Genomic DNA, 9,578 nt, shown 5'->3' with positions numbered 1-9,578 from the left:
GACCCCGCCGCCGGGCGGGCCGGGGAGGGAGGGGGAGCCGCGGGGGCGCGGAGAGGCCGCGGCCCGCCCGGCAGCCAAGGGCCGACCCCGGGTCCTGCCCGCCGCGCCGCGCCCCGTCCCGCCCCGTCGGGGGCGGCGGGGGGGATGGGAAGGGAAGGGAAGGGAAGGGAAGGGAAGGGAAGAGGGGGGGGGGCGGGGGCCGCCCGCGGCCGCGTTACGCACGCAGTGAGCTCAGCGGCCCGGGGCCGAGGGGCGGCGCGGCGGGGGGCGGCGGGCCGCGCCGGGGGTGGGGGCGGCCCGGGCAAACCCCATAAAGGGCGGCAGCGGCCGCCCCGGCCGCCGCACTCACCCCGCACGGCGGAGGCGCCCGGAGCGCGGCGAAGGGGCCCGGGCGGGCCGGCGCGGAGGGCTGGGGTGGCGTTGGCTCCGTTTTCTGCTCCGCTCTGCAAGGACGGGAGGCTTCTCGGCGCTCGCCTCCCCCCGCCCCGCGGGGCCGTGGAAGTGCAGGCGGGACCGTCCCGGGGCTGCCGGAGGGGCGAGCGGAGACGCGCCGGAGCTTCCTCCCTGACCGCGGCTGCTGGGGAGAGCTGAGGAGGAGGCGGGAAGGAGAAACGGCTGCGAGAGAAAGAGGACAGACAGACAGAGAGACGGACCGAGGGGAACGGCTGCTCCCCTCGCAGACCCTCCCTCCCCGCCGCCGCGCCCCGGCCATGGGGAAGCCGACGTCGCCTCTGCAGTGACCGCGGGACCCGGCGCCCGCTCGGCCCTCCCCGCCCCTCCGCCGGCAGAAAGAAACTAAGAGACCCCCAAAACCTGAAAGCAAAAAATCAAAAAAAAAATATATATATATATATATAAACCCAAGTCAATAAAAAGGGCTCCGCCAAGCCAGCGGCCACAGCTCGGCGGCCGCGATGAGGACCCGGGGGCGGCTGCCGCTGGTGCCCGCGCTGCTGGTGCCGGTGCTGGCGGCGCTGCTGGGGCCGTGCGGCGCCCACCGCCCCGCCGAGCGGCAGGCGCTGGTGCTGCCGCGGCGCCTGGGCGCTGCCGGCGGCCGGGAGCGCTTCCGCCTGGAGGCCTTCGGCGAGCGGCTGACGCTGGAGCTGGAGCCCGACAGCAGCTTCCTGGCCCCGGACTTCACCCTGCAGTACCTGGGCGGGCCGCCGCCGCCGCCGGAGGACGACCTCTCCCGCTGCTTCTACTCCGGCACCGTCAACCGGGACCCCAGCTCCGCCGCCGCCCTCAGCCTCTGCGCGGGGATGCGCGGCGCCTTCTCCTTGCGGGGCCGGCAGTACCTCATCCAGCCGGCCCCCGGCACCGCGCACCGCCGCGGCGCCCACCTCCTCCGCCTCCGCGGGACCCGCCGGGACGCCCCCGCCGCCCGCTGCGCCGTGGCCGAGGCCGAGGCGGGGACGGAGCCGGCGGCGGCGCCGGGGCCGCCGGAGCCCCCCGGGCACGCAGGTACCGTCGGGGCGCCGCGCCGCCCTCCGCGGGGGGACTCGGAGAGGGGAGGGGGGATCTGCCGCGCCCTGCGCCCACCTGCGCCCCGGCCCCGGCGGGGCCCCGGCCGGTGCCTCCCCCTCACCCCCACCCCGAGGGGAGGCCGGGGGTGCTCCCACCGGGGTGCGGGTGTCGCCCCTCCGCCCGGTGGCCGTCTAGGGGGGTTATGCAGCCGAGGTTTGGGGGCGGGAGTGGGCGCGGGGCCGTGGGGCGCTGCCCTGGGGTGCACATCTGGAGTGTCGGTGGGGTCTGGGCTCCTCACGGTGGTCTCTTGCAGCGGCGTTTCTCCTGCGGTGCTCACCTGCGCTTTCCCTCCATCTCCCTCTCTTTTTTGCATGCAGAAACGAGAAGCAGAAGGAAGAAAAGGTTCGTGTCCAGCCCCCGCTACGTGGAGACCATGCTGGTAGCTGACCAGTCCATGGCCGAGTTCCACGGCAGCGGGCTGAAGCACTATCTCCTGACGCTGCTCTCCGTGGCGGCCAAGCTGTACAAGCACCCCAGCATCCGCAACTCCATCAGCCTCGTGGTGGTGAAAATCATGGTCATTTACGAGGAGCGGAAGGGACCCGACATCTCTTCCAACGCGGCCCTGACTTTGAGAAACTTCTGCAGCTGGCAGAAGCAGCACAACCCGCCCAGTGACCGGCACGCGGAGCACTACGACACGGCAATCCTCTTCACCAGGCAGGTGAGGGACGCGGAGGTCAAATCCATCCCCACGCCCATTGCTCCCTACCCCCGGAGGCCCCTTCTGCCAGGAGACCTCCGTAAAAGTGTTCAGAGGCAGTCTTGTGTCATTGCAGCTTCAGCAAAGTAGGCTAAAAATGAAATGAACTGCTTTTTATTTAGTCATTTATTTTGCTGTTTGCACCGTCTCAGGTGAAACTCACAGTATGTGCAACGTATTTCTGCCTCATATATTTTTAGCAGATTTAGTATGGAAATTATGCATTTTATTTCTACGTGTAACCCTTGTGTATGTTCCAAAGACAGATTTTTGCCATCATACCCATTGAAGTGCTGAATATTTATGCTCTTTCCATAAGTAAAGGCAAACTGCCAGGGCTGGATGTTTCTTGCCAAGGTTAAGTCTCTGATCTGATTAATAATGAAACTGCCTTTTTTTACAGGACCTCTGCGGTGCCAAGACATGTGATACTCTTGGGATGGCTGATGTGGGAACAGTTTGTGATCTAAACCGCAGTTGCTCTATCATAGAAGACGATGGTTTGCAGGCTGCCTTTACAACAGCCCACGAACTAGGTACTTGAAACTTTGAAAGGCCATTTCACGTGATTAATTGAAGCCAGCTCGATGCCGTAAAGCAAAGAGCAGCCCAGCCCGCACCGTGGGCTCGCCCTGAGCTCCCCGGCACAGTCGGGAGGAGGCAAAGCTTTGCCTTCTAGCAGGGTTGAGCTGTGCAAAGCAAATCCTGTCTGCACGGCGTTGTCTGCAAGAGCTGTGTATTTGACTGACTGCAGAAAAAAAGCATGTGAGAAGCCTGTGAGGGGAGTGAAGATACAGTGCTATCTGCTTAAAGTTTGGCAGTATTCAGATTCAGGGTATTAATTAAAGACCAGGCTATGAGCAGCTGTAAAGTAATATTTAAAATAGTGTTGGTAATGCATAGGACAGACTTCCTAAAATCACCAACTTTCCTTTTTTTTTTTAAGGCCACGTGTTTAACATGCCTCATGACGATGCAAAGCAGTGTGCTGGTATTAATGGAATAAGCCGGGATTTCCACATGATGGCATCTATGCTTTCCAACCTGGATCGCAGCCAGCCATGGTCTCCATGTAGTGCCTACATGATTACAACATTTTTGGATAACGGTCATGGTAAGATTATTAAGCTTTCCATTCATGTGGCATTTAAGCTCTTGTGCTTTACTGTTTTGCTTTTTTTTTTTTCTTTCCTTTTTCTTAACGGAGTGCTTTCTGCTGCAGCATGGAGTTAACCTTTTACATGCTGCCAGTGAATTTAGAAGACCCTTAGTTTTGCAAAAAGGGTGGCACAAACTGCCTCAGAGACTTATGTTACAAAGCAAATGCTTGAATCTGAACTCACTGACAGCATTGTCTGCCTTTTTTTTTTTTTTTTTTTTCCCTTCCTTTTCAGGTGAGTGTTTGTTGGACAAGCCCCACAAACCCATCCAGCTTCCTTCTGACTTGCCTGGCACGTTGTACGATGCCAACAGGCAGTGCCAGTTTACATTTGGAGATGAGTCCAAGCACTGCCCTGATGCAGCCAGTACGTGTACGACGCTGTGGTGTACTGGCACTTCTGGAGGACTTCTTGTGTGCCAAACCAAACACTTCCCTTGGGCAGACGGCACCAGTTGCGGGGAAGGGAAGTGGTGCATGAATGGCAAGTGTGTGAATAAAACCGAGAAGAAGCATTATGATGTAAGTACTAAAAAAGAAATCAGAATATATCGTGGGTTGCACAGTAGCACGGATATGCTTTACTGGGAGCAATCAGTTAAAAGGGCTTGAATAAATGGAGGCAGATAGCTAATGAAACAAACTTAGAGGGGTTTTTTTACAAGTGGCTTAGGTAAAAGTGAGCGTGATTGTGGGTTTTGTGGTTTGGTTTTGTTTAGCTTTTATTGTATTAACTTTTTTGATCTGCTTTTGCTTGTCATTCCAGACACCGGTGCATGGAAGCTGGGGGTCCTGGGGGGCGTGGGGAGAGTGTTCTCGGACCTGCGGTGGAGGAGTGCAGTACTCCTTCAGGGAGTGCGACAACCCCATCCCGAGGAATGGGGGGAAATACTGTGAAGGGAAGCGGGTGCAATACAGATCATGTAACATCGAGGACTGTCCGGACAATGATGGTAATCTTTTCCCCATTTTTAAGGTGGAGGAAGGGTGTCTTGTGGAGGAGGAGCATGTACAGAAGATGATCTGATGTCCACCTGTCTCCTTTGCAGGTAAAACCTTTAGGGAGGAACAATGTGAAAAGCACAATGAGTTTTCCAAGTCTCCCTTTGGAAGTGGACCTGCAGTGGAGTGGACACCCAAGTTTGCCGGTGTCTCTCCGAAGGACAGATGCAAGCTGGTCTGCCGAGCAAAAGGAACAGGATACTTCTTCGTTTTACAGCCAAAGGTATTTCAAAACTCAAAACTATACCTCTTCCATCTAATCAGGAGTAGGATTTTTATTTACTCTAACTCTTCATGTGAAGTTAAGAATCAAGCAATATAGAAATCTGAAATTGTGTCTTTCTCTTATTTAAGCTAGATTCTTCCTTCTCCCCTTCCTACATGTACAGCTTGATCAGTGCAAGCATGCTTTAAATATCTTGGCACAGTCCTATCAGTTATTTCACACGTACCACCTCTTCTACCCACTCCACCCTAGTTTCCTTTCCTCTCCTTCCACCAATTTGATTACTTTGAGATATGTTTGGAAAACTGTGGGGGTTCTTTGCCAAAACATTGGTGCTTTCGCATACCAGTTACTAATATGCTGACAGCTTAAAATAAACAAAAGGAAAAATGTTCGTCTTGCATAGCTACTTGAATTCACTGTCATAGATGTTGAGAGCCAATAACTACCAGGGTGATGACACAGATGTTTTTTGTAGAGCAGTACTCCTGGAAATAAAGGATACATTGAACACCATTAAAAGCCATTTTGGTCCTGTACTTTGAGGACATGACTACCTTCTAGTGACGTTAGAAAGCAATGTTCTTTCTTTATATGAAATCAGTAAAACAGTTCTGTGGGGGTTTTGGGGGGGGGCGCTGTTAATGAAAACTAAAATTGGTTGTTTTCTTCTGTCCCCATGGCGTCATCTTTGCAAGTGAGATGAAGTAGCACAACATACCTTCAACTGTCTATGAGCTGCTTTGGTTTTTAGTTTCAAAAACCCTGAAAATATGGGTGCTGCAGGTCTTCCACCTGTCCATATTTTGCATTTTGTATGTGTCTCTATTACACAATTTCAAAGCAACGTGCATCTTCTAATCAAATGCCCTACTGCTTGTTTCCTGCAAAGGTTGTGGATGGTACCCCATGTAGCCCCGATTCCACCTCCGTCTGCGTCCAGGGACAGTGTGTAAAGGCTGGCTGTGACCGTATGATAGGATCCAATAAGAAGTTTGACAAATGTGGTATCTGCGGTGGCAATGGATCCACTTGCAAGAAAGTGTCTGGCACACTTGTTAGAGCAAAGTGAGTATATGGCTGCTGCTATTATTTTGTTCTGGTGAATGTTTTGTGGGTGTAAGCTTTGGGTTTCCGAGTCAGTGAGATGTTGCCCCAGTGTATCATTGGAACTGAGATTTGGTCTGTCAGAGCCATCTGACTGAAGAATAACTTACAGTGAGATCCCAACGAAAGCAAGCCCCTTACATGTGGGCACGCCTCTGATGTAGCAATAACGTGGGATGTGACTTTGCAAATCCCTTAATCCATTAATTCAATTAGGTCGGCAGCTCATGAGCTTAACGCTTTGGCTTCAAATGAAATTCAGTCTTGTGCCGGGCAGCTTCTTCCCTTTCCCAGGGAAGAGCGGAGGACTCAGTCTTTCTCTTTTCTCTTGAGCAGACCCGGCTACCATGACGTCGTCACCATTCCAGCCGGTGCGACAAACATCGAGGTGAAGCAGCGAAACCACAGGGGCGCAAGGCATGATGGCAGCTTCCTCGCCATCAAAGCCGCAGATGGCACCTACGTCCTCAACGGCGATTATACCCTGTCGACGCTGGAGCAGGACATCACCTACAAGGGCAGCGTGCTGAGGTACAGCGGCTCATCTGCTGCCCTGGAGAGGATCCGCAGTTTCAGCCCTCTGAAGGAGCCTCTGACCATCCAGGTCCTCACTGTAGGGGACCTGCCACAGCCCAAGATCAAGTTCACCTATTTCGTGAAGAAGCCCACGCAGCCTGGATCAGAGAAGGCACCCAGCAGAAAGAAAGAGTCCTTCAACGCCATCAGGGAGATCATCTCCTCCGAGTGGGTCATTGAGGAGTGGGGCGAGTGCTCCAAGTCGTGCGGCTCAGGCTGGCAGCGGCGGGCGGTGGAGTGCCGGGACCCCCGGGGGCGGCCGGCCACCGACTGCGCCCGGGAGCTGAAGCCCAGCGACGTCCGTCCCTGCGCCGACGTGCCCTGCCCGCAGTGGCAGCTGGGGGACTGGTCGCCCTGCTCTAAGACGTGCGGGAAAGGTTTCAAGAAGAGATTGTTGAAATGTATTTCTTACGACGGCAGCGTGCTGCCGCAAGAAAGCTGTGAGCCTTCCAAGAAACCAAAACACCTAATAGACTTCTGCAATGTTACGGACTGCAGTTAAATAGTATAAGTTGGGAAAGCTAAATTTTTTTTTATTATTTTATTTTTTTCCTTCAGAAAAATGCACTGATAAAAAGAGGGCTAGAGGCAGCGCATGTGTTTTTGCATACAAAATTCATGGTGAGGATCCGTTGAGGTGGGACAGTGCAAATAGCTGTAGTTGGCGTTGCATCCTAAAAATACCCTGCCAACTGAAAATTTGATAGGATAGCAGACCCATGTCACTCACTCGTCTTTAGCAGAAAAGGCCCGAGGGCATTATAATTGCCTTTTTTTAAGCCTGTTACAAATTAAACAAAACATGAGCGGTGGCCAAAACACATTTAAGCAAAGATTTTGGAGTTCGGTAATTTCTCCCTTCTTTTGGATTTATATTGTGGTACTGATCAAGTCCCCATGCCTAGGAAGGGGAGGGAAAGGGGAGTGGAAAAGATAGCTTAAAATAATTGGTCAGGGCTTACCTACCTCACGAAGGGCAAAAAACAGGATTGGAAAAGGAGCTTTAACTATGTCATTCATGGCTGCTATTGTTTCAGAGAATAGTTTTATATAAAAATAAAGCCATATTCTCTACCTGTAAAGAGTAAGAAATACCAAGAACAGTCAGTCAACTCCACAAATAACTAGAATGTCATTTTTTTAAAGTATCTTTATGTCATCCCAATGTGCCTGTCCATTTTTGTCATCCACTCTGATGCTGTTGCAGTGATGTATGTAATCCAGAGGCCAGAAAAAGTGGAAAGCTTCATGGAGCAGGTAGCGTCTCTGAACAGTTGCTCTTTGTGCCTACTGCATACCTTCCACTGACTTTTCTGATTTGAGCTTGGTCCCACCATCCTGTCAAACAGACTGCTGGCATTTGTGAGCATGTGAGTCATGCTTTCACATTCAAATCTTTTACCTTACCCCAGCCAATGGAAATTATTTGCATTTGAGTTAAAAAAAAAGATCAAAGAAATCCCGCTACGAATGGGAACCTCTCCTATGTGGGCTCTGATGGGTTCATAGTGCTCAAATCACTGATAAGGCGGGAAGACAAAGCTGAAGGATAGCAGGTCCATCCACAGCAATACGCCAACGTTCATATAATTAAAGTTTGTGCCAGTCCATAGACAATGAGAGAATATGGCTTTCCATATGTATATAGTAAAATATATTACTATAGATTTTATATACTTTATAAGTATTTCATATTTCTTTCCCTTCTGAGAAGGGTTATAATTTGTAATAAATGCATATAATGAGCGTATTTATTTTTATACTTCTTGTCTAATGTGATCTTCTAAGTTATCGCTTTTTTAAAAGGACATATAACAAGGATAGAGTATTTATACAGTATAATATGTTACTAGAGGTAATAAATGAACCCTATAAATTTTGGAAATGGAGCGTCTTTATTTCCCTGGAGTAAAACTAGTCCATCGAGCGAAAAGAGCTTGGAATCTAAGGCAATGTTACAAAAAAAGCTAAACCACATTTTTCAAAATGACTGGTAGCTTAGGCTACTAATTGACTGTGTTAGTGAAGGGGTTTGGAAAACTCTACCCATAATGTAATATACCACGTTAAAAGGGGTAATTTTGTATTTTATTACTTAACCACTAAGAGGGTGCTCAGCACTGTTGTTTTCATCTTTTAAAAAAATGGAGTGCAACTAGACTGATGCCACTGCTTTTAATAACTGCTTACAGAGGGAGTATTGCTGTCAGTGGTGTTTATAACCAACAAAATATGTACAAAAGTAGCAGTTTTACCTGCTCCACTTAACCTTAGCCTACTGGGAAAGAAGCATTCAAAATTTAAAACCATTAACTAGCAGTCAGAGATTTCCCTCACAAATTTCTGGAGGGCCTCCTGATCATGCTTTTCTAATTAGAAGTACTGTATGAATGAGCTGTTCTAATGCTGTTGGTAACACGTTTTAGAACGTTAAAATACATCCTAAGCATCAAGAAACTGATTTTTGCTCCCTCATTTCTGATCTCATGACCACTGCAGTTGAGGGAAAATCTTCTGTTGAACTTGGTAGGATTTTTGCCATGGAATTTGAGACATCAGTCATTTATGAATACTTTTGGCTTTGTGTCATGTAAAAATCTATTAAAACTTCCTTTGCCAATGTTTGGACTCTGTCTTGCAGAAATAGCTCCCGCTTTCTTCCACGGATAAAATCCTGGCCCCTCTAAAGCACATAGAAGAATTCTCATCACGTCACACTTCATTGAGTGTTACTTTGTCTTTGACATGCAAAAATACTGGGGAACATATTACTTCTGACATTTAGGAGGGAGCCAATCACTTTCTGGTTTTATAAATTCTTAAAAGTATTTATAAATACAACAAATATTTATTTGTACATATGTATATGTACATGTATTTTTTACTACAAAAATAGTCAAAATAGGAATACATACATTTTCAAGAGAAAAAAAAATGCATTTTTTTTCATTTTCTGCTGTTGTTCTTACTCTTTGTAGACTTCACGTCCTAACGTAGCTGTTGGTGTTGCCTGAAACACTCTCTGTTTAAGAGCCTAAGGAGCTACAGTCCTGAAACTGCAAGACCCTGCCGTATCTACAGAATTGGCAAGGTCCCACAACTGCTGGTTGATAGTGATCACCCAAATTTGCTCTCATCAGTCTAGAAGAAACATTCAAGGCAAAGCTAAGAAAGCCCCGCAGAGGAAACAGATTCTCCCAGACCTACCCGTATCAAAGCAAGCCCAAGGTGCTGACGTACTCTCACTTCTTGCAGTAGCACCTAAGGAGGCTCTTGGGAGA

General features: G+C 50.1%; 1 protein-coding gene across 1 annotated transcript; it reads left to right on the top strand.

Moving 5' to 3' along the window:
- The first annotated feature begins 322 nt into the window (after positions 1 to 322).
- Positions 323 to 8,917, top strand: ADAMTS1 (ADAM metallopeptidase with thrombospondin type 1 motif 1). Its single transcript, XM_074813970.1, has 9 exons — positions 323 to 1,461; positions 1,842 to 2,188; positions 2,631 to 2,763; positions 3,174 to 3,341; positions 3,622 to 3,908; positions 4,153 to 4,339; positions 4,436 to 4,611; positions 5,507 to 5,682; positions 6,058 to 8,917. Exons 1-9 carry the CDS (start codon positions 915 to 917, stop codon positions 6,797 to 6,799), a joined length of 2,763 nt encoding a protein of 920 aa, XP_074670071.1. The 5' UTR covers positions 323 to 914; the 3' UTR covers positions 6,800 to 8,917.
- Positions 8,918 to 9,578: the final 661 nt, after the last annotated feature.

Source organism: Strix aluco, chromosome 2, assembly GCF_031877795.1.
Source record: "Strix aluco isolate bStrAlu1 chromosome 2, bStrAlu1.hap1, whole genome shotgun sequence".
In the NCBI taxonomy this organism is placed as follows: Eukaryota; Metazoa; Chordata; class Aves; order Strigiformes; family Strigidae; genus Strix; species Strix aluco.
The sequence above is the reverse complement of the archived record's forward strand: the minus strand, read 5'-3'. Positions and strand labels throughout refer to the sequence as shown.

What these genes read in the sequence shown, in the direction of transcription:
- ADAMTS1 (XM_074813970.1), top strand. Translation starts at nt 915, where the DNA reads ATGAGGACCCGGGGGCGGCTGCCGCTGGTGCCCGCGCTGCTGGTGCCG. An exon ending in ATTTTTGGATAACGGTCATG is followed by an intron (nt 3,342 to 3,621) that starts GTAAGATTATTA and finishes CTTCCTTTTCAG; the next exon opens with GTGAGTGTTTGTTGGACAAG. An exon ending in GGACTGTCCGGACAATGATG is followed by an intron (nt 4,340 to 4,435) that starts GTAATCTTTTCC and finishes TCTCCTTTGCAG; the next exon opens with GTAAAACCTTTAGGGAGGAA.